Raw genomic sequence first — 25083 nt, forward strand, 5'->3', positions numbered from 1 at the left:
TTTACATCGCAAACTGAACACCCAACTGATCGCACAAACTGAATCAAGCGAACTGATACGTCAAATGAGTAGTTCAGCTGATTGTCCAGTTGATAAGTGATTCAGCAGGAGAATCTCAGAAGTCCGGCCAGCTGAAGGAGTGTTCAACTGATAAAGAAACACAGATGATCAGTTCAACTGAACGAGAGTGAAATAAGTTCAACTGACGAGTCAAACTGATTTCACCAGCCCAACTGAAGATCGGTTCAACTGACTAGTTCGGAGCGTCAGTTAAGAATCCTTCAGTTGTAGATGAAGACAAACTCATTCAGTGGATTCCAGCTATACACAAAGGTACAAAGCAATTGTCCAGTCAAAGGATAATAATGAACGTTGCATCAGAGCATTAAAGACAAACGTTTCAGAAGGGCAGTCGAAAAATCGAGACACAGAGTCCAAGGAACGAATTCAAGATGCAACAGATACAATAATTGAGGCTCACTATACGATCAGTTTCTCGCCTATACAAAGAGCAGATCAGTGAAGACAAAATATATAGAACATAAAAGAGATACAAGAGTGTGTAAAGATAAAAAGAAAGGGCGCGCTTATTGCATATTAGCTTTCAGAAGCAATCAGTCCAGAGGGAACGATTCTCAGTCATATCAGTTTAGTTTAGAAGCTTATTTCCCTCAGTGTGTGATAACATCCTTGTTCAGTTCTCACACACGAACACACTCACCTCCACCCAATTACACTCTTGCACAAATACATGAAACTTGTGTATGTAGTCTTTCTCACATAAACGTTAAAGAAGTGTTGGCTGGAAGGTGCTGCCTTCAGTCTAGACTAGGAGTTCAGTTAGGCAGTGGGTAAGTCATAAGCTGGGCGGGTTTGTACAAGTAGTTGTATAAATCAAAGTCTTCTAGTGGATCCTACCCGAGGTGGTAGAAGGGGTGACGTAGGAGCAGTTGAATTTTTCGAACATCTATAAATATATATTGTGTATTTAATTGATTAACTGTTGTTTTCAAACTGACTTGATCTATTAGAACATCCGTCAGTTCAGTTCTTGCCATAACTGAACTGATATATGCGACAACTGATCCCCCGCTTTTTCAGTTATTCAGTTTATATAAGTTAAAATATTTTCTAATCTAACAGACTTCTTCACGAAGGATTACTTCGAGTTTCTTCCGCTTGTTTTTTAACCAAACTCGATTTAATTCATCGGTGTTAATATTTTTAGAACACGAGTTATTGCAGCTCATTGGAGAATATTGTGTTTGAAATGCCTTCAAAGGCACCAGCATACGATCCTTCATTATGTTTGCTTGAGAGTGCTCATAAATCTTTTGAGAAAACAGATAGGCAAATGCACGATAGTTCAAGAGAGTTGTTTGAAGTTCTCGAGTCTTCATATTTGTAGTTGAAGAGCTCCAACGTTCGAATATTTTTCAAATATCATATGTACTATTACCAACAGAATTGACATGTCGCTTTCAATCTCCGTATTTATCATTAAATGCTAATAATTTAGTGGTCCTTATGTTTTGCTACTTTATATTATTTGCTTTTCAAAAAACTAACAGACCATGAACGAAATAGACAGCTTTCTGTCATTCGGTAGTTGTTAGGATACTACATAATTCATTCTAATATATCAGTTGTTGTACGGTTTGTCTTGAAATATCCTTGGAGTTTCAACGGTTTGAGAATGTGTACTGCAAACATGAATTTGATCCGATCAGTTTGACAGATGATATCTTATAGCTAGAGTTCATATAATCTGCAGCTTGACTTTCTTGTGAAAACGATTTGAACTTCTGATGTTTTGTTTGAATGGCTTGAAATGATCAAACGGTCCGAAAACTTGAGATTATAATTAAAGAGCCGTTGGATCTAAAAAACAGCTCGATGCTATTATTTGTCGATTACCAAAATTAGAGTAACAGAAATATTATAACATATATGGATGTGAACATCGATAATAATATTAATAATATATTAATTTTTATTAAAAATCTCTATGATAAATATAAAATGGTGTCATTATCTGTTATTTTTTTTAAATCATGATTTCATATCGAAATCTAGCCATTGGTCTTTTTTTCTATATTATTATTTCAAATTATAGTTTAGTCCTTAATTATTTTTTACAATAATGATATAACATTCATTTAATGTAATAATTTCAAATTACATTATGACATTTTATTAATATGATATCATATTTATTTGAATATAAATCAAATTAATTATAAAAAACTATCCAAGTATTAAGGATGTAAATGAACCAAACCGTTTGTGAGCTATTCGAAGCTCGATTCGATACAAGCTCGTTTGAGCTTGTTTAATGAGGCTCGTTAAGATAAACGAACCAAGTTCAAGCTCTACAATATTCGGCTCGTTAGCTCGTGAACATGATCGTTAGTAAACTCATAAGTAATATCTTAGATGAAAAATAATAATTTTGATATTTAATTTATTGATTTAACACATTAATTATGAAGTATTTATAAAAATCTATTAAATTTATTTATTATAATAAATTGACAAATTTTAATAAGAATATTATATTTTTTTCTAAATGTATAATTTATCTTTTAATGAATTTAATGAATATTTAAATGTACAATTCATATTTATTGAGCTCGTTTAGGTTCGATAAAAGCTTGAATAAGCTCGTGAGCCATGAATATATTTGTTAAATAAAGCTCGAGCTCGGCTCGATTATAAACAAGTCAAGCTCAAATATTCAAGAGTTCCGCTCGATTCGACTCGACTCGATTACATCCCTAGCAAGTATATAAACGTATATGTTGATATGCTAATTATTAAGAGTAAAGCCCACAAGAATATCCAGCATCCCAAGCAGGGGAGCTTGAATCAAAATTTATCCATATATTTAAATATTTTTAGTTAATTTAATAACAACTGAACATACACATAATTCATAAAATCAGAATAAAACAAGAGTGCATTTGAGGATAGAAACCGAAAAGACAAGCAGGTACAAACCAAAAATTGGCATGACCTAAATGGTTAGTTTTATGATATTTTTCTGTTATTAGTCTTTTCCGATGCGATGATATTGTATGTTATGTTACATGAATATTAACAAAGAAAAAAATTTAAATTTGTCAAAAATCAAGAGATACACGGCTAAAACTGAAATTTGACAATTTAGATATTCAAACTCACATGAAAACAAATATATCAGAGAAAATTATAAGTTTTTCAAAATAAAATAACACGAGACTACGTTATGTATAAGTATATACATAAAATAAAATGGGAACTGTGAAAAATAATATTTGTTACACATTAATTTTAAAAAATAAATATCTATTTGTTAAAATAAACATGGTCCGTGACTGTTAATTAAAAGAATTTGAACTTTGATTTCTTATTTGATAATTTATTAAAAGGAAAAAAGGTCATGTGAACGATGGGCATGGGTGGTGATGATGATGATGATATGATGATGATGCCACATGGCCTCGTTAGGCAAGAGGAAAATATCATATCCACGTATGCGTTTGAGAGAATACAGCTAAAGATCTCCTCCTCTCCACCCAAATCTACTATCCTCCCAGAAAAATCTTCATTTTTTCGATTTTAAAAACTTTTTTTTGTTTTTGTTATTACTCTGACAATTGATTGATTAACTACAGTTAAACTCTCCGTTGAAGCTGATACAAGGTACGGATTTGCTGTGCTTTAATTGTTCGCATGTTTAATTATCATCAGTGACTGTTTGGTGAGATTTGACGGATGGAGAAGGGTGATGGCTGTTTTGAAGTTTATGTATTTGTCGATAATTTGGAAGATTATGGAACTTTTCTATTTCGCTGCCTGAGAAAAGTCCGAGTTTAGTTTTTTCGTAATTTACTTCTTGAGGAATTGATGTAAAGGTTGGTGATATTTATGGTCTGATTGTGTTTTTATTTTGTTTAATTAAATCTGGTATATACTGGAAGGCGAGTTGATTTGCTATGTATTTTGTGCCCTTTTTTTTTTGGTTGGCTGAACATGTTTTTTTTTCTTTTTTAACTGTTGAATAAATATATTTTTGGGAATGATAGATTTAATATCGTGACTTCTTGTCATTTGTGCCTTGTATTAGATATGTGATACGTGGAGCTATACAAGTAAGTGTTTATATCGATTCATGGAATGAAGACTGATATTTTCTGTTATATTTGCAGGGCTGTTGCAATATCTTGGTTGATTTTATCTTGAAGTATACAGGCGATATATTAGCGTTAGATGTTGTAGCCATTGTATTTGGATATGAGGAAATGCTTAATTATTGTCTTCTAATACTGGATTGGTAGATGTAGATTATGGGGGGTGATGACTTTTCTGAGTGCGTCCATCTTGTTTGCATGTAAAGGCTTATGGCAACTTCAAGTGAGAGGTGGATCGATGGCCTGCAGTTTTCCTCATTGTTCTGGCCTCCACCACAAGATGCAGAACAACGAAAGGTGTGATTTCCCTGTTGATGATATATTGTGATTGTTGTGTTCAAATACAGGCATTCTTCTCCATAACTCACTGTTGCCTTCAGATAGCAGGCGACATTTATAGATCTACTGGATGTGTGCAACATAATTGATTTCTTAATTTTCTGTCAGATATACAGATTTGTGATTTAGGTTATCTACAAATTCCAGAGAATGGTGGGGAGACAGAAAGTTTTGCTTCTATGTCATTTAGTAATAATGTCATGTGGGCCTTCTGTGATTTTTTTTCTTAAGTGGACATTTGATTTGGTTGCTTGTGTTGTCTTATGTTGTTGCATTCCTCTAAAAGAACCTTAGTTAATAATTTGAAGAGATTGAGTGAAAAACTTCTGTTACAAGGAAATAGATACAGAAGCTTTTTCAATTTACATACATCTTCTTTCTGTATCCTGATGGAAATTTGTGTTTCTTCCCCATGGCTCCTCACAGTGCCCTCCATATGTGTTGATGTAAATCTGACAGCATGGTTAAGAATTGAGTTAATAAAACATACACAGACAGTGTTATACTGGGGGAATGAGGTGTGTACTACATTCTGGGAGGATAAAAGAAAATATTGATATAATAAAACAATCATACAGAAACAACCAATCTCTTTAAATTTCTAATCTTCTGTCTGTCTCCTTCCGACTTTCAAAATATCTTTTTCCAAGCACTTGGAGACACTGCAGGAAGCACAATGATGTAGCCGGGACTGCATCTCTACAATTGTGTGTTCAACCTATTTCCTTTTTGAGTTTTTACCAGGGTTTTTGTCACCAGGATGTTCATGTTTTTAGACTTTATCTGTGTATATGGCAGCCAACTGCCAGGGTGTGGAGAAAGATCTACCAGTTACCTCTTAGGCAAGTGGAGACTGAGATGTGAGGTGAAAACTTTTTGAGGTCATGTGGACAAAGTGCCTTTTCGCTACTGTCGACTGAAAAGTTTAGGCTTCCTATTGCCCTGTCTCGGTGCAAATTTATTTTAGATTCTAGAGTAATGTGATGCTCATTTAGTTAGTCTTGAAGTAAATTAATAAATATGGTTGGACTTTAGATTATTATTTTCTTATAATTTTAAGCATTTCAGTCAATAAAGGGTTGCATCTTTATAAGTGATTAAGCTTTGCATCGCCGCGGCACTATCAAACCTGAGTGGCTGCAGAATTAGCTAAGGAGAGTCAGCAAAAGAAATAAAACATTATCAGCTTCATTTTTTTGAACAATAGTTGTCTCCTGCAAAAATATTTAAGAGAGTCAAGTATGGAAAAACTTTGCTGTCAGTTATTTCTGTCAGGAATGTGTTTTAACCTTCCATCTCATGTGTGCCTTTTAATGATTAAGAAGTGATAGTCGATGGAATGATAAAAAATTAGAGGAGTTTTAAAAATACAGAGAAATTCATGGAGAAGAATTTTGTTAGGCTAAAGAATGGGGCTTGATAGAAATACTCAAATAGTTTGAGTGAGATTGCATCGTGTACACCTATTACTGTCAGTGGAAATGTGGAATAGTGTGCTGTTTTCGTGATCAAGCAGTTCATAGTACATTCAGTTATTCTCACATCTCTTTTCCATGTTCTTGGCTTTAAATAATGCATGCTAGCCTATTGCAAATCTCGTTATCACTGAACACCATTTGTACTTATTGCAGGCTCAAACTACTGCATATGTTGAGTACTTTGGCCAGTTCGCATCAGAACAATTTCCTGATGATATAGAAGAGGTATTTTCTTTCCCCTATAACTACGAGTACGATTTTGTTTCCAATGGATCAATTGTGCAAGGAAAGTTGTTTCTCCGGCACTTAGAACCGTTGCCTTGGTGTTTAGTGAACTGTCAAAAATGCATATATTGATACACATATTTCTAACATGTAACATATGCTGGTTTTGCAGCTTATCCGTAGCCATTATCCATCCAAGGAGAATAGACTCTTTGACGACGTTTTGGGTACTTTTATTTCTAGTAGTACAATTAATTGTGGCTGTGATTGTCTCGATGTATACTTCTTCCAGGCTAGATTGTGTTGCATGATAACTTCTGTGTTTGTTTTCCAGCCACATTCGTTCTTCATCATCCAGAGCATGGTCATACTGTTATTCTTCCCATTATTTCATGTGTTCTTGATAGTGCTCTGGAATATGATCGAACCGGTCCCCCGTTTGCCTCCTTCATTTCCCTATTTTATCCCAGCAGTGAGGTATTCAGACTCTTATCTCTATCTAAAGCTTGTTTTGACTTTCCTCATGTATATTGTACTTGGGGCTAGTGCCTTTGGGGCATGCTTCACCTCTTTGATTTTGTCAGTTCGACACTTGTTTTTGTTTCAAAAAAAAAAAAATTTGACACTTGTTTTGTCAACAAGAGCATTTGATTGTTTGTTTCCTATCCAAAAAAAAAAAAAACAAGAGCATTTGATTTGTCAAAAAGACACTTGACTGAATTGATCAATTCTTTAATTACAGAATGATTATTCCGAGCAGTGGGCTCTAGCATGTGGGGAGATATTAAGAATTTTGACTCACTACAACAGACCCATTTTCAAGCTTGAACGTCAGGAAAATGAAGCAGATAGAAGTAGCGGTGGGAACGATGCTTCAGCTAGTAAAAGAGAACATTCTCTGCCTCCCATACATCCGGAGAGAAAACCACTGAGACCATTATCTCCCTGGATAATAGATATATTGCTTGCAGCCCCCCTTGGCATTAGAAGTGATTATTTTCGCTGGTAAGTGGGTGAAACTCTATACTATCATGATTTGACATTAGACTATAGCATCCGGAATCAATGTACACAAAAAGTTGCTAACATATTTTCATTTTTATATATTAGGGTGTTAATTTCCATTTTATGTTTTGAACCACAAGGTTTATGGATTTTAAATTTATTAACTGTGGACCCACGTGACTAGTCTTTGCAGCCAATAGCATAATTTTTAAGTCCATGCAATTACCAACACTTCACAATAAAGAAGCATACCACTTGCATCTTCTGATATCTGCTGCAGAGTTCTTGTCTGACCAAAATGCAATGCATCCAGTGCGCGCCCAAGTCAGTATCTAAGATTAGGTCAGCTGTTTATGTTTGAAAGAATGACTCTGCTAATAGGCTAGAAATGTTCTAATAGGCTAGGAAATGTTTTTAGGTGCATTGATACAATTTTGAGATGTATCTCGTTGGTTATTAGTATCATGTTCCAAAGACATAGATCACATGGAATGAAAGAAGATCCAAGACTGCAAAATGACACACACGCCTACCATCAGAGGTTCCTCCCCCTATGTGCAGGATCCTCGACTCACCTGCTATAATCCACACACAAAGTAAGTAACAATTACTCTGAAGGGTGAGCACACAGATAGTATGAAACAATTACTCCTTGATCCAAAAGAATACATATAAGGTTAAATAAGGATTAATGCAAGTGTAAAATGCTACTGTGTAATGATATAAAAAAAGGTGTGTTCTTAACAAAACGTATTTTGATTTTATGCAACGATTAATGCAATAAAGTGCAACCGATGAGTTCACATAAAAACTTAATGTCGTGAGTTCCCTCCCTTTTTTTGCATAGGTCACAGCTTTGTTTTACACGGTTTCCATTGCCCTCGGCCTACCTGCTTTCCTCACATAAGCACGTAATTTTATGTAGGCGTATAATATCCAATACAACTATTGTATGTTACGCTATTGTAATATACATTGTATCAAATGAACTTCTAGAATGATTGGTATGGTGCAAGGGATCACAGCTCACTCTAAACAACCAACACCAATCAACTACCAACAACATTCACAAGCTCAAGCTTAAGTAGAGGTCATTTTTCAAAGCAGGGCAAGATTTGTTCTCTTTTAAGAACTTGAGAAGTGATGTCAACCTAACTATTTATCATATCTAGTCATACTGCAGAAAACATACTTAAGTTGTGCTTTAAAGTCTCACGGAAACTCAAGAAACAATTAAAATCGTAAATAACGAAACCATAACTCAATAATATAACACTTGTTTCTTCTGTAAATCTTGTGTAAAATGGTTTTTAGGAAGTTGCACAGCTATAACCAAGGGCTTATGATGAAGCCATAAATAAGTTAGCTTCCATATGGAAGTCAAGGAATTAAGGAAAACTCATGTCATAATTTGTATGTGGATCGGTGGTGTGAGAAGTTTCGAAGCTTATATCTTATAGACAAAATGTCAGAGGTTGTCTTTGAATTTTTGTTACTTTTTCGTTGTGATTGTATGATGAAAAGTGATGAATAATGGCTGACATAGACTGGTCTATATAACGCATCTATCGACATGTAGCTTCTTAAAAAGTTTTTGAAAAACGTCTATAGACACTTCCACAGACCCGTTGCCGGTCTGTGGTTAGATCCGTGCTTGACGCTCACTAGACGTTTCCTTCACGTGCTACAAGACATACAACTCTCAAATGCTACCTCAGATCCATAGCAACTTTTTGTTATAGTCTGTGCGACTCTCTAGGTTCACTGCCTAGCGCGCGGACATGCGCATGTACTACACAGGTCCATGTGTACTCCAACCATGTGACATGCTAACAGAACAGGTCTGTGGGCAGGTCTGAGCCCCAATCCATGACCAAAACAAAGGTATACTGGATACTAGAATTTTGGGTCAGACTGATGTCAATGCTTGGGTTTGTGGCACTCCATAAGTTAATTTTAAAATTCTGATATAAGTTTTGAAGTTAAGAGTTTGAAGCATGATTTCAAATAGGACATTCTGGGATAATGCAAGAAATTGTATGTATCCAACAAAGTCTGTCTGCCGCATGAGGATTTGTAGAAACTGCAAAAAAATACAAACGTTATTAATATTTATAACTTGTGTTGTAAATCATAAGAGAAAAAAGAGATGAGTAAAAAAATTCATGAAGAAAATTAGTCAAGGGCAATTTTTATTGAATTCAATCACCTTTTTACTAGGGGAAAAATTTACGACATACAAATATTTACAGACTCTCAAACTGTAAGCAAATAGAATAATCAATCTACAACAAGAATATATTTATAACATTAAGGTCGTTTGTGTTGTTAGTAATTTGTTCAGTCCCAGCTTACCGAAGTTTTTGGTTTTAACACTGACGAGGTTTCTCGACTTTCCTATCAACATTTGCAGTGTTTTGGTTCAGTAATAGATATATAGCATTTGCCAATGTCACAGTGTTTATACAGCGGCACAAAGTTTTGGAGCAATGCCATATCTACTGGCCAGTTCTTGTATACAAATTCCGAGTTAAACAGTTGGCATCTAAGCCTCCTCTTCTTGGCATGTGTGCAGGTGTGGAGGAGTCATGGGAAAATATGCAGCTGGAGAACTGAAACCACCTTCTACAGGTCAGTTAACTTATCTATTCAGCATTATACATATTATTGGCACGAATGTGTTGAGCTCCAGAAAACATACATGATAAATTGATCACATATTCCCATTGTTCTAAAATTCGGCCTAGGCGGCAAAGCGCCCAAGAAATCACCCTTTTTTGGGCTTTTTAAAAAGTTTTTTGGTCTTTTAATTTAAATTAAAAGCCCCAAAAAATGAGAAATAATTTTTTATAGGTCCTAAATCAAAGTCCAACAAGAAATGTGATTTATTGGCTTGTCCTAATACACCAAACTTCATCTTATTATGTTGATATCATGGAATCCACTTAGCGGCTTCCTAAGCGCAAGGGGTTTGGAGTCGAGCGCCAGCGAATTTTAGAACCTTGCATATTCTTGGCATCAAGATTATTCTGTGCATCCATGAGCTTAATGTGCATTTGATTTAGTGTCATTCGCATTGAAATATAGTTTTATTGGTAGTTTTGTTTATGTTCCAAAATTAGAGTATTCTGTTCCCAAGTCTTGATAATTTAATTCCCTTGAATATTGACTGTGATATCCATAAATATTCAATGTTTATTATTATCTTAATTAAGCTTATCTAAATTACATCTCAAATTGAAGAGATTTATTTTCTTACAGTAGTTAAATGCAGCCGCATAATGCCTCTAGAAATAAATTAGGATCTGATATCTAAAATGCTTTGAGCACATTCAACATCAATCGTTGGAGGCATCCACGAGAATGTGGGAAGTGACATAGAAAGCAGACTTAAAGAAAAGGATAGCGGAACCAAAACAAATTGTTGGTATGAAATTGGGAAGAATGATTAAAGTCATTTGAGAATTAAATTTTATCATTCCACAAACTGTAATGTAGAAGAAAAATTTATATATCGAATAGACTATTTTTGAACTAATACTTGATTGATGAGATGGGACTATGGGCAAAAATAGGTGGACAATGGTAAATTTTGGGCAAGTGTTTCATGTGTGGATGTAAAAAATACAGATTTTTTTGATTTGGTTAAAATACTTATTCTTATAATGAAATATATATTTTCCGAGTTCTCCCCTTAAATTGAAGTAAATAATGTTGTGTTTGAAATTTGGACAAATACTATTGTTGCATATTTTCTGCTCGATAACGCACGGTTGTCAAGTTTTAATATAAGAGAGTAAAATATCGTTCCCACGAGGAGTGTATATATAAAATTTTATCACTGCTTGTAATTAAAATATTTACTGACTTTATCTAGAAGAATCAATAGGAGGTTTAGTTTACTGAAAACGAATTAATTGAAAATAAATATTAATCGAATCACTGAATGGAGCAAATATCAATGAGAGAAAATATCTAGATGAATGATTTCACTTAATTTTCACGATAACTATTACTGGTTGAATTTATATTCATGAATTCCATTCATTTAATAGCAAAAAACATTTAATTATTTTATTCTCCTTTTTCCAAGTGACAAATAGAGTGTATCATTCAAATTTCGATACAAAAATTCCTAATAAAAATATAAGTTCAAATTATAGATTCAAACGATGATCTTACCTAAGACACGCTAAAGTTATTCGTCTTCCGAACATTATAAATATTTAACGATGTGTCTCCAATGATCTATAATTCTAGTCCATCTCCCGAGTTGTAGAATTAATAAGATAACAATCAATTTATGGCCAACAAATTGAAATCGATAATGAACTAGAAAACACAGTTAAACTAACATGTATTCAATCATATAATCACCAGAGTCAAAATCATCGTGTCAACGAAGATACATCATCCTCTAAAATTGAAAGTTAGTTCATAACGGAATCTAAACTAAAACATAGCATGTTTGAAGATTTAGACATCTCAATACAAGAATTTAAAAGGCGGAAGACTAAATAACAAATCCGAAGTAGCGTCTTTGTCCCCAGAATCGTCGTTCTTCGTCGTTGAGATTAATCCTTGCATTCCAAATCCTTCTTCAACGTGTACTCGTTGTCTCTCACGTCTTTTTCTCTCCACAAATGGCTGTCTCCTTCTCGAAAACCTTATTCTTCCTTTTATCCTTCTCCCGAGCTCGTAAAATAAAGCCCAATTATCTTTTCTCGCACGTGTTAGCGTCGCGGCGCTTGTCAAGCAGCGCCTAGGCGCCCGTAAAGTCCAGATGTAGCGCTGCGGCACTAGTTGTGTAGCGCCTAGGCGCCATATTTGTCAAGGCGCTAGGTGACGTCAAGGCGACGAGCCACTGCCTAGCGCCCGAACGCCTAGGCGACAAAAGACGATCACCTAGCCACGAGGCGATAATATAGAGTGAATGTATTATATATTTATGTTCTACTAAAAATCAACTATTAATAATAATGAACTATATGAAAACCTAAATATATAAAGCTTCAAGTAACAAAAAACAAAAATATCTCAATATTGTCGATAAATCAACACATTCAAATCTTAATTCTTATGCTAGACAATTTAATTTTTCCAAAACAATCTAGACTCAGATCAATCACTTTCTAATTCAATCATTTCATCCACATCACCATCCTCCACATTTTCATCAATGTCTGAATAATCATCTTTCAACACATCATCATCAAACTCTCCCTCGTCAGTAGATTCTTCATCTACATCCATTGGTGATTGTAGAGCATGAGTAGTTTGGCTTGTCATCCGACCTCTTCGTCCTCCCCTACCTTTGCCTCTAGAAGTTGAAGCTCCCCTATAAATAGGGTTCGAGGTCCGTTGTTGTCTAGTATGTCTGGTTTCTTCTTCTGCTCCAGCAGCCTCTGCTACAACGTTCCATGTCAAAGTATCATCATCATCATCAAAAACAGGTTCCTCTCCAGCTTCCATCATTCCAATCAACCACTCATTATTACAATCATCAATATTCCTCAAAACTATAGGATCTCGTTTATCCTTCTTAGCCGCACGAGCCTTGAGTGTTTGATTGTACTTCACATATACCAAATCTCTTAGTTTCTTGTGATCGAGTCTATTCCTTTTCTTTGAATGTATCTGTGACACGAAACCATCATAAACTATAAATTGAAAAGAAAAGTGAAAGAAGTCATGTAATACCGTAATAGTATTTACTCACATGCTCAAATATGCTCTAATTCCTTTCACAACCCGAAGCACTACATGTGAGGCTAAGAACTTTGATAGCAAATTCTTTCAAATTTGGAGTACCATTGCCAAACATTTTCCACCAATCCGCTGAGAAAAAAATGTATCTCATCATTTTCATTTGATATTTAAGTATTTAACTATTTAACTTCTTGCAAAAAAAACACATACCAGGTGCCATTGGTTGGTCTTTATTATTCCTTGCTCTAATGGCAAATTCGTTGCCGAACAATGACTCCGAGTTCTTATATACCAGCAACTCCTCCATAATAATCTTATCCCTCACGTCATGGCTTGGAATCAATCTTTGTATGCATGCAAACAACCCATTTGTGACTTCTGCATCCGTCTCAACTTTCGGATTGTGATAGTAAAAATATAGGTTTAAGTAGTATCCTGCCGCGTGCGAAGGATGATGAAGCTGATTATCCCATCTAGCATCAATAAATTCTAACACTTTTTTACATTTATCTCTGTTGTTATCAAAGGACTTGAGAATTGTTTCTTTTGCTCTGTCCATAGCTTCATAGATATAACCCATCGCTGGCCTTGTTTCATTGTCGGCAATGCGAAGAACCATCACTAGAGGACACATCACTTTAAGGGTGTATGTCACATTATTCCAAAATGAAGGCTTGAAAACAGTTTTATTTGCCTTATTACCCTTTATATCATTTGACCATTTACTTTCTATCCACTGTGTTGATATGAACATTCTCTTCAAAGCTTTTTGTCGTTTGTGGAGGCTTTGCAAAGTGAGAAATGTAGTAGCAAAACGGGTGACTCCATGTCTTGGCAGCTCTTTGTTTCTAGTAAATTCTCTCATCATGTGCAAAACACCTCCATGATTGTAAATGTAACCAACAAGAGCAATTGCTCTAGAAATAGTCTTCCGAACCACCTCAATTTTGCCAATATCCTCTAGCATCAAATCAATACAATGAACAACACATGGAGTCCAAAACAAATTCGATCTTTTTGCTTGTAGAAGTTTACCTACAAAAAAAAGAGTACAAAACAAAAAAGAATCAAATTATGTTATATGTAATATAATATCCAAGGAAATAAAATTTCAATACTTCACTTACCAGCTAAAACATAATTGCTGCCATTGTCTGTAATCACTTGCACGACATTTTTCTCTCCCACACGCTCTACAAATCTATCAAGCAACTCATATAACATGGTTCCAGTCTTGACATGGGCGGATGCATCCACAGATTCCAAGAACATTATTCCTTTGGGTGAATTTACCAAAAAGTTGATCAATGTTCTATGCTTTCTATCAATCCACCCATTAGACATAATCGAGCAACCATATTTCTCACATTCATCTCTGTTTTCTTTCAACAACTCATTTGTGTAGGCAATTTCTTTCTGTAAAAGTGGTACCCTCAATTCATGATAACTTGGTGGTTTCAAATTCGGCCCGTACTGACCTATGGCTTCAATCATTTCCTTGAAGCTATCTAAATGGGCAGCATTGAAAGAAATCGCAGCTTGATACATGAAACGAGCTATCTTTTGAACTGTTCGATCTCTAAGCTCTTTATCACAAGCATCGTTTATGTTTGTTTGCCTCAATTTCCCCCTTTTGGTTTTCTTCTTCGTGATTAAGAGATCCATCGGCCCAGACGGCCCTTTAACACTGCCACTGCCACTGCCACTGCCACTTTCCACTTCCACTTCCAGTCTCGTGTATGGAAGTCAAACTTCTCTTTTTGCTTGGTTGTACATCTTCTTCATCGTCTTCATCTTCATCGATATCAAGAAAGCAAAAATCTTGCTTCATTCCACCGCAAGCTCTCAATGTTTGCTTCTTCTTTTCATTCATATAATTCAACAGCTCATCACGGACACTTTGAGGACGCTCTTTGCATTTTCTGACATTTTTTGAATTCCCAGCAATATGTTGTTTGGCTCGAAAAATTCCTCCATTGGACGTGAAGCCACAAAACCTACACGTCACACTATTAGTATCATTTGGATTTTTCAAATAACAATGCTTCCAACCGGGGTCTCTCTTATTATCCCCATCTGGTTGTGTGTTTTCTGATTGAGGATGAGAAGCCATAATTAGATATCTGCTGCAGACAAGAACAACTCCAAGTTACTTGAAACAAAAGCCTGTGCAGAGAATAACTGGTCCAGGAGCCTTCAATCGGCAGAGAATAACAGGTCCAGGAAGCTTCAATCTTCAATCGGCAGACAGAGCATGGTGCGCAGAAGCTTCAATCGGCAGGGGTTGATAATAGAATACGTATCGACATGCAAAACTAGGCTATTTTTTTTAAAATAAATTACTTATGGGCTGAAATTATTTATGGGCTTATTCAGTTGGGCTTTGGTTCATTAAAAAATAAAGGAGAAGCCTGCTTATGCGATGCGCACAGGCTGCTGCAAAGAGGCGATTCGCCTGGAACGCCCATCGCCTGGAGAAAGGCGGTTTCAAGGCGCTAAAGGCGCTCGCCCAGCCATGCACTGTCGCCTGGTTGTCAACTAAGGCGCTGAAGCTCCGCCTAGCGCCGGCGCCTTTGACAACTAAGGCGCTAAAGCTTCGGCAACTCTAGCGCTGCGGCGCTGAGTTGTAGCGCTGCAGCTTTTCTTTCCCTTCTGTCAAGCCTTAGCGCTGCAGCGTTAGTCCTTGAACTGTTCAGCATCTAATGCGGCGCTAGTTGTGTAGCGCCTAGGCGCTAAAGCTTCGGCAACTCTGGCGCTGCGGCGCTGAGTTGTAGCAATGCAGCATTTCTTTCCCTCCTGTCAAGCTTTAGCACTGCAGTGCTGCTTCTTGGCGCTGCGGTGCTAGTCCTTCAACAGTTCAGCATCAAAAACACCTTTAATCGCCATCAATCATCGAATAGTTGTTCATCCCCTGCACGACACGAAAACAACAAATATCACGTATAATTCTGTCCGAAACTAACATAATTCAAATGGATTCTCATAAAAATTAAGTGCAATTCTTGCAATTATCAACTATGAATTAAGTCTCAACTTATGATAATTTTTCAAAACATGTGCCTTAGCAAAGGTGCTAACATCTGTTCCCTCGATTAACAAACTCACGTGACTATTCAACAAACTTTTTCACCATTGATTGCCACCACTTTACATCTGCAGACTAAATAGGTTCAAAAACTACTTAGTCACACTTCTTTCCGCTTGATCGTGATTCGCCACAGTTGCAGACTAATATGTTTAAAAATTGCTTAGACACACTACTTTCCACTTGATTTCCAAAAACCCCTTTTTCACAATGATTTGGTGCTTCATGTTGTTTGTTTTTGTTTGCTTCCCATGGTTAGATGCATTAGATTGCATAAAAATGAGTGATGAAAGGGGCACCATAGTAATACAAAATGAAATATAAATTATCAATGTATTAGAGGTTCAATTGTTCTTGATCTAATTGAGCAACCTGAGTTTGTTGTTTCAAGAAATTTTTATAGCCTAAAAACATTCTTATTCATGCTTCTTGTTCATGTTGGAACTTCTCCATCTTTTTTTTGAGATTGATTTGGCTTTTGTGGTTAGTCCTCGGCTGGAAGGTTGAAGTATGTACCTAACAAATGTGGCCTTCCAGCACGTGCCTTTATTTTTTAAAAGGAAACAAACTTTTGGAAGAAAGATTAAACTAATCGTAATTTTTGCAACACTGATTTTTTTGTTCCAAAATGGTTTCATATTTTATGCATGTGGATAAATGACATGCCCTTATAATAATTCTAAAATTAATTTAAATTTCCATCTCCTTTCATAAAATAAGAAGTGAAATATTTTTCTGAATACTGCCGCATCATGCCCACTGTTTGAGCGGAATAGTGGAGACATTGCAATCAGTATAATCCGACTAAATAGAACCAAACTGTTACGAAATTATTCTTTTTTATCAAAATATAATTAATCTAGTCGAAGTACGAGATCATAAGTGATAATTATGGATAAAGCTTGTTGATCTGAGTTGTATAAATATTAATTAAAAACTCCAAAGAAGATTGGAGTTTTGAGGATAGGTTTATCATCGTAACTAGTCTTTTTTTGTTGATTTAAAGGCAATTTTCATTTCAGCAGGTCCTAATTTTATGAAAATCTTCTGATTTCAACACTGATTAATATTGTTAATGATGGGACGTTGCCACCAAATCTTAAAACTTTTCCCTTAACCTGGAATCTTATGCTCACTGCTAGAGTTTTCCTGAAACAAAGATATGTGATGTTAATTTTTTCGGTGAGCTTTCTTTCCTCTCAAATGTTTGAGTTTCTATCATATCTCAGCTTCTCGTGGATCTGGAAAGCATCCTCAGCTTATGCCATCAACTCCAAGATGGGCTGTTGCTAATGGTGCTGGAGTTATACTTAGTGTATGTGACGAGGAAGTAGCTCGTTACGAGACTGCTACCCTGACAGCAGCAGCTGTTCCTGCACTCTTACTTCCTCCTCCAACAACACCTATGGACGAGCATCTAGTGGCTGGCCTACCAGCTCTTGAGCCCTATGCACGCCTATTTCATCGGTAGATTTTTGACATGGTTTTTCCTAAGCTATAAATTTTCAATCATTTTGTTGATTTTTTTCATCTGTCTTAGATATTATGCAATCGCTACTCCAAGTGCCACACAGAGGCTGCTTCTTGGTCTGCTTGAAGCTCCGCCATCCTGGGCTCCAGATGCGCTTGATGCTGCTGTACAATTAGTGGAGCTTCTTCGTGCAGCGGAAGATTATGCCTCAGGCATGAGGGTAAGCTATATTCACATGCAAATGATGAAATATATTATGGTAAAAGAAACAAAATAAACTCTTAAGAAAGAAATGAAATCAACACCGTTTAAGTTACTGATCTCCAGAGAGCTTGATGTCCTCATGCATATCATAATACTCTGAAAGTTTCTTATGTTTTCCCATTTTGCTGCTGCTACTTCTCTCAGTGTCAGTACAACTCTTTGTGGAAATTTCTTATTTTCAGCTTGACTTAAAAAAAATGGACCTTTCCGAAATGATGAAATCTCCTCATATATTTGGTCGATGCAGTTATCTATTTTTAGTGTCAATACATCAATTATACTGCCTTACCTTTAACTGGTAATACATGTCTAGCACCGCTATAGGTATCACAAATGCCTTATTATTTAGTAATAGTTTCGTCATATTTAGATTGAAATCAAATGTTATAACACTTGATCAAGTCTCATTTAGCTTCAGCTGGTGCATTGTTTTACCTAGAGATGCTTCCAAAACATGGCACGTGTCTCATGGAAGATATTTTTTATGATGTGTATAGTCTATTGTACACTTTTGATTTAATTATCAAGTCATGACGTCAGCGCCCTTGTTTCCATGTAGTGGCAAGACCAGAAAAGCAATGTTTTTCATTGATTGCACTTTTCTTAATATGTGGAGTCATTTAATACATCTATGTGGAGTCATTTAATACATCTATTTTTTAAGGTGTAAGGTCAATTCATCTACACTGTCCTTGGATTCATTTGGTAAACTTTGAATTAAATTTACCCATCTCTTATGTGGATGTTTATCTTCAAGAACAAGGAAAGTAACATATCAGCTCTCTTGCTTGTAATTTATATTTCTTGGTAATTGATTTGTGAGGTTGCTGAGGGCTTCTTTAATGGGTGTTTTGATCTTGCCTGTTTGGGATGTGGTGAAAAATGTGAAATGTGGGTTAATAAAGGGTATAACAGAAAGGCATTCAGGCTAGCAGGTGCAATAGACTTGCATCTCTTACATCCTTTCTTGAAACTATCCCATGCATCCTCACGCAACATTCGATCACTGGATGGAATTTCATTTTTCAGGGTGATATATTTAGTGGACCTTTACAATGTTTGTTATTGTAAAGCAAAGGAGTCAAATAGGGCATTTTCACTCTATTTGACCTCTGCTGAAGTGTGGTCCATTTTGATTAATGCTATTAGAAACAATTTTCGGGATCGAGGGAGGAGGGGTCAAATTTTTGGGGTTGTGGTGGTTCATTGTTTATATCGGTTCGTTTGGTTGGAGAGGAAAAGGAAGAGTTTTGACGACTTAGAAGACTCTCTTGAAGATTGCTGGGATAAGATTAAGTTTAGGGTTTGAAGTTGGAGTTCGAAGAGTGTGAAGTTTAAATCGTTGGTCTCAGATTTGTATAGGAATTGGAGTATGATATTATGCTTATTTGACTTAGGGTTTGACTTCATTATGTGTGGACTTCTGGTCCATTTTTTGTAAGTATAATCTTTTGATTAATATAATTTTGTTTCCTATAAAAAAATTCTATTAGAAACAATTTAGAGCATTGAAAGTCGTGATATGATTGAAAGCATGTGAGTTTTCCATTTTCCCTTGCAGTAAAATGATTACCCCTTAATTCCTTTCCCTCTTATTTTTAACTATATTTCATGGATACTGTTGTTCACATTCTTATCATTTTAGTTTTAAAATACTTGTAAGTGGATGCATTATGATATATTGTGATAATGTTGGTAACTGCATTGCATTGACCTGCTATTATGAATTTATTTGTGTGATCCGTTTTAGTCTTTAGTTGTCTTTGCAGATTTCCTACAGAGACCTATTCTCATGGTTATTGGTCACTTGTATTTTGAATTCCTATGTTAATATCGGAGCATACTGTGCCTCAAATATAGTCAAGGCACAAGGCTACAAAACATTTTTAGTTAATTAGTTATATTTCTATCTTTTACGTGATGCATGCATCGAATTCCCTTTGGAAATCCTGATTGTTTGCATTTATTGATGAAGCTTCCTAGAAACTGGATGCAATTGCATTTCTTGCGTGCAATAGGAATTGCAATGTCTATGAGAGCCGGGATTTCTGCAGATGCTGCGGCTGCTTTGCTTTTTCGTATACTTTCTCAACCAGCTTTACTCTTTCCTCCCTTGAATCAAGTTGATGGTACAGAAAAACACGAATCTTTAGGTGGTAACATTTCATCGGATCGAAAGCAGGTATGGCATCTGCACCAGTCTCGGAATACTCTTCTTACTATGACTCCTTCCTTTTAACTAGCATCTTCTACTTGTTTTCAGCAAAGGGAAATACCTGCAGCAGAAGCTACCATTGAAGCTACCGCCCAAGGGATTGCATCCATGCTTTGCGCACATGGTCCAGAGGTCGAATGGAGAATATGCACAATATGGGAAGCTGCTTATGGTTTGATTCCTCTGAGTTCCTCTGTGGTTGATCTTCCTGAAATTATTGTTGCGACACCATTGCAGCCCCCTCTATTATCATGGAACCTATACATTCCTCTTCTTAAAGTCCTCGAGTATCTTCCTCGTGGAAGTCCATCTGAAACCTGTCTGATGAAGATATTTGTTGCTACTGTTGAAGCAATTCTTCGGAGGACATTTCCTCCTGAGCACTCTAGAGAACAGATAAGAAAAAGTCAATATGTTTTCAGGTCTGCGTCCAAAAACCTTGCTGTGGCCGAACTCCGGACGATGGTCCACTCACTGTTCTTAGATTCATATGCATCAGTAGAACTGTCTTCTCGCCTTCTTTTTGTCGTGTTAACAGTCTGCGTCAGTCATGAAGCACAGTCCAATGGTAGCAAGCAGCCTAAAGGTCCGAATTCTTTTCCTGAAAAAGCAAGCGAGGAGTTTCGAGGAGCCGGTAGAAACCAGAGAGAATTGGGTAGTAAACAGGGTAAGAAACAAGGGCCTGTTGCAGCATTTGATTCTTATGTTATTGCCGCCATTTGTGCATTATCCTGTGAACTTCAGCTCTTCACCTTCATCTCGAAAGCTGGTAATCACTTGGATTCCCTAAATAATGGTAGAGTACCCAAGCCTGTAAAAGTGAATGACACTTCTAGTGAGTTACGGAGTGGTACTGACTCAGCAGTTTATCATACTTGCCGATTATTGGCAATCCTAGAGGCACTATTTTCTTTGAAGCCTTCTTCGATTGGAGCATCATGGGGTTACAGTTCAATTGAAATAGTCGCTGCTGCTATGGTCGCAGCACATGTTTCTGATGTGTTCAGACGATCAAAGGCTTGCACGAGAGCTCTTTCCATCTTGATGAGATGCAAGTGGGACAATGAAATTTACACCAGGGCTTCTTCACTTTTCAATCTAATTGATATTCATAGCAAAGCTGTTGCATCCATTATAGATAAAGCAGAGCCATTGGAAGCACACCTTCTGCATGCGCCATTGTCAAAGGAAATACCTTCATGTTTAACTGGAAATAAATCTAATACATGTGCCCTCTGTTTCCCCTCACAGTCTGGTCATCCATCTACATTGCCTTGTGAAAATTGTTCAAAGACTTCTCTCAATTGTGTGGTAACTGATTCCATTGAGGTGGAAAGGTGTATTATGGGGAAAGGAGTAGCAACTTTCCCCGTAGATGCCTCAGATTTGGCCAACTTTTTGACAGTGGACAGGCATATAGGATTTAATTGCAACGCAAAAGTTCTTCTTAGGTCTCTCCTCACAGAAAAACAAGAATTATGTTTTTCTGTTGTTTCATTGCTATTGCACAAATTGATTGTATCTCCAGAAACCCAACCAAGTGCTGTAAGCACATCTGCACAGCAAGGATGGAGACAGGTAATATGATAGATTCATTCTTTCACGTGTCTTTATGATCTTTTATGCTTCGTAGCATGCTAGATGTTAGAATCATGGCCATCATGCATAGGATTTGTTCTATACAGTCAGCGGTCATAAAATGTGGGTGGACATCCAAGAATGAATCTTCCTACAGCCATAATTAAATTGTGAATATTTTACGAAAAAAATTGTGAATATTCTGTAGTGACGTTTTCTGGATCATTAAATTGCGGGGACAAAGGCTTGATCGATTTTGTTGTCCGTACAACAAGTTTTCTTCTAAAAATCCATTGTTTAATTTAATGATCAGGGACAAAACAGATGAGTGTGTACAGAACTCGTTTTGTTAACATCTTTGGGTTAGATGATTTTCCAATTTCTTACCCAGTGATTAGATACAGTCATTTGCATTGTTAAATGTAGGGTGGGCTGAAAAAAGTTTCCCAATGTCACTTTGAAGTTGCTAAATCCCTCCTGCAAAAGGTTTTTGAGCCACAACCCTCCAGTTTTTAAATTTGTAACTAAAGCTTTCCTATGAAAATGAATGGCTGAAGTCCCTTATTGTTATTAAATTCCTGGCTAAAAATCTGTTATGAAAAATTAGCGAGCTAAAACCTCCTGTTTGAATTCGGATATAAAACTGTCCTGCCAACAAACTTTTTTATGTGCCTGTAGAAATTCTGCCAAAAATTAAGCATTCAAAGTAAAAATATATATTTTAAATATAATAAAAACAATATATGTTTCGTTCTTCCTCAATTTCAGCAAAATTTCTGTGCGAAAAATTTGGGAACTTATGCACTAAGAAAGGAAGAAAAATCATATTTATTTTTACTTGACATCTTATTTTGTTGTCCTCTTAAAATTTAGTAAACATGTGATGTGTGCTCATTCGATTTATATACATGTGATTTTCTTCATTGTTTTCCTGAATTTGACAAATTCTTTGGTAACCGCATGCTTTGAAAGGCTCTAATCTTTTAAAGGACCTTAATGTTTTCAACAAAATTATGCAGGTCGTTGATGCGCTCTGCAATGTTGTATTAGCATCCCCTGCTAAAGCTACAGCGGCTGTTGTTCTTCAGGTCAATATTCTGTTATTCTTGAATTTTACTTTTAAAATTCTTGTTCCCATTCATGAACTTCTATATTTAGTTGCAAGTTACTTTCTCGTCAAAAAACTTCATTAAGCTGTCAGTTATACTTTTGTCCTAAATGTTGTCATTTGGTTGGTGTAATCACTTTACTGTATGTGCTATTTTGTCAGGCGGAGCGAGAATTGAAGCCTTGGATAGCAAAAGATGATGACCTTGGCCAAATGATGTGGAGAATTAATCAGAGAATTTTAAAAGTGATTGTTGAGCTAATGAGAAACCATGAGGCCCCAGAATCATTGGTAATTCTGGCTAGCGCATCAGACGTCCTTCTTCGTGCGACAGATGGTATGCTTGTTGATGGAGAAGCATTCACTTTACCACAGCTGGAGGTAACATCTTCTGATCTTATTTGAATTTTTTTTTTAAAATTTCAGGGTTTTGCTTTTAACGAGTGAATCCTTGTGAGTTTTAATAAGTATTAACTCGTTTGCAACTCAAAATATGTAACAGCTGTTGGAAGTTACAGCCCGAGCAGTTCAACCGGTGCTTGAATGGGGAGAATCAGGATCTTCGGTAGTGGATGGCCTTTTGAACCTGTTGAAGGTATGTAAATTCTCCAACTAAATGTAATTTGCGATAATATTCCATGCAGTTTAAAAAGGACCATGCTCAAATTTTTTTTTATAACCTTTTTTTTAAAACTAAAAACGAGTCCATTGAACAAATCTGATGTCATTTTTTAAAAATAGAAATCTGCCTAGGCGGCTAGGCCCGTTCAGCAATTTCTCCCCTAATGCACGCTCACATGCATACATACATAATAGAAATTGAATCTCACATGTGCTTCTGCTGTTAGTCACTACTCAGAGAATGCCTTCTTCGCTTGCATCTGATTCTTGAAAATTACATCATATTAAATATCGGTTGTGAAATGCAGTGTCGCCTCCCTGCTACAGTTCGCTGTGTTTCTCATCCTAGTGCTCACGTTCGGGCTCTTAGCACATCAGTTCTTCGTGCTATTCTAAATGCTGGTTCTTGTATTAAACAAGTGGATGTTAATGGCATCCGCAAGGACCATTGTCATCAATACCTAAACATAGGTGACACCGATTGGCTATCTGATATTGAGAAATGTTTGACATGGGAAGCACATAGCCGGATCGCAAGTGGGTTTCCTATTAATTTTGTCGGTGCTGCTGCGAAAGAACTCGGGTTTAATGTCACATTCTGAACTCTCCAAAATTGTGGTGGTTTTTCTGTATACGTCCTGTTCTATTATATTCTATTATATTATATTCAGCCACTCGAAATACACAAAAGGCTACATAATTCGTTTCAAAGATGTAGAGAGGTTCGTAGCATCTCTGGAATCCGAACTCTCCGGTTTGATAACCCTTTGCACCAAAGGATGGATGTAAAAAGTTATTGAAGTTTGCTAGTTCTTTAATTAACAATAACTCCGCTCCTAATGGATGTTAGTATTCCCTAACAGCACTATGTAATAATTCAAATGTTAGCATGATTTCGAATTGCTTTTTGTATGGTCCTAGACCACATGAAACGGAGCAGAGCAAATTTTCATTGTTACATTTGGTTATTTATGGCTATCCGTTCACAATACGTCTTATAATTACATATGTATTGAAAACAATGTCGTGCAATAAATGTGCGACACTTGCGGAAATTGTACATCCATATCCAAGACCTCTTCTAAGTATAGTTGAAAATATGAATCACACGTTTCTTTATTCAACAAATATACATTGAAAAACGAGTGCAAATAGATCCAGCATATACATGAAATGCAAGTCTGTCAACAGTAAATCATATGATTAGTATGTTACATACAATAACACGCAATTAGCAATAGATGTAATAAGGATAAATATCATCAATACAAGTCGCAATCAATTCAATTTCTTTCGATGATATTTGAGGACATCTATAAATAGTGACATACATGATCGTTAAATCATGCAGATATTCATAAATACATTATCTCATAAATTGCATAAAAGTTTAGAAATATCTGTTTTCTTGTATCGTGAGATATCTCCAATTCCAATATCAAATTCAATATCAATGGTAAAATGTTAGAATTCGTTCAATGTTAATATTTTTGCGTATCGATCTTTACTTGTTATATTTGTGTGTATGTACATCGAATTTATTCCAGTATTATGTTAAATTTCTAACAAGTAGTATCATAGCGGTTCTTGCCATTCGCCTTGAAACGATTAAGATTTTTAAATTGGGCAAAAATATTGGAAAAATATATGGATACAATTTAATTTTGTATCATGATTTTATACAATTTTCGAAAAAAAAACTCTTAATTTTATTCAATTTTCGAAAATCAAATAAATTGGATAGAAAAGCGTAGCTTTTATAATTTGTGAAATAAGCTATCGTATGGAATCTCCAGCAAATGAGGGTATGGGC

At 35.9% G+C, this 25083-nt stretch overlaps 2 protein-coding genes across 3 annotated transcripts; one reads left to right on the forward strand and one right to left on the reverse strand.

Annotated features, from left to right (window-relative positions):
- Nucleotides 1-3515: 3515 nt before the first annotated feature.
- Nucleotides 3516-24261, forward strand: LOC142547338 (protein GIGANTEA-like). 2 transcript variants are annotated; one of them, XM_075655591.1, is made up of 16 exons: nt 3516-3684; nt 4191-4246; nt 4379-4469; nt 6143-6214; nt 6387-6441; nt 6549-6691; nt 6957-7219; nt 9795-9850; nt 17243-17480; nt 17554-17704; nt 19724-19930; nt 20012-21541; nt 22561-22629; nt 22812-23030; nt 23152-23244; nt 23579-24261. In XM_075655591.1, exons 3-16 carry the CDS (start codon nt 4383-4385, stop codon nt 23870-23872), a joined length of 3477 nt encoding a protein of 1158 aa, XP_075511706.1. In that variant the 5' UTR covers nt 3516-3684; nt 4191-4246; nt 4379-4382; the 3' UTR covers nt 23873-24261. The 2 variants fall into 2 exon arrangements, with proteins under 2 accessions (XP_075511706.1, XP_075511707.1); XM_075655592.1 differs by lacking the exons at nt 3516-3684; nt 4191-4246; nt 4379-4469; ... (2 more) ...; nt 6549-6691; nt 6957-7219 and adding an exon at nt 7688-7815.
- On the reverse strand, nt 12134-15451 carry LOC142545067 (uncharacterized). Its single transcript, XM_075652047.1, has 4 exons — nt 14648-15451; nt 14056-14607; nt 13139-13963; nt 12134-13057 (listed from the first exon to the last, which is right to left on the reverse strand). Exons 1-4 carry the CDS (start codon nt 15039-15041, stop codon nt 12954-12956), a joined length of 1875 nt encoding a protein of 624 aa, XP_075508162.1. The 5' UTR covers nt 15042-15451; the 3' UTR covers nt 12134-12953.
- Nucleotides 24262-25083: the final 822 nt, after the last annotated feature.

The sequence above is a fragment of the Primulina tabacum genome, chromosome 5, assembly GCF_025594145.1.
Source record: "Primulina tabacum isolate GXHZ01 chromosome 5, ASM2559414v2, whole genome shotgun sequence".
NCBI classification, from domain to species: domain Eukaryota; kingdom Viridiplantae; phylum Streptophyta; class Magnoliopsida; order Lamiales; family Gesneriaceae; genus Primulina; species Primulina tabacum.

Excerpts from the sequence above, each read along its gene's own strand:
- LOC142545067 (XM_075652047.1), bottom strand. The coding sequence starts at position 15,041 with ATGGCTTCTCATCCTCAATCAGAAAACACACAACCAGATGGGGATAAT. Across the intron at positions 14,608-14,647 it reads ACACGAGACTGGAAGTGGAA|GGCCGTCTGGGCCGATGGAT; the intron begins GTGGAAAGTGGC and ends GCAGTGTTAAAG. Across the intron at positions 13,058-13,138 it reads AGACCAACCAATGGCACCTG|CGGATTGGTGGAAAATGTTT; the intron begins GTATGTGTTTTT and ends TTTTTTTCTCAG.
- LOC142547338 (XM_075655591.1), top strand. The coding sequence starts at position 4,383 with ATGGCAACTTCAAGTGAGAGGTGGATCGATGGCCTGCAGTTTTCCTCA. Across the intron at positions 7,220-9,794 it reads AGAAGTGATTATTTTCGCTG|GTGTGGAGGAGTCATGGGAA; the intron begins GTAAGTGGGTGA and ends GCATGTGTGCAG. Across the intron at positions 23,031-23,151 it reads TCACTTTACCACAGCTGGAG|CTGTTGGAAGTTACAGCCCG; the intron begins GTAACATCTTCT and ends AATATGTAACAG.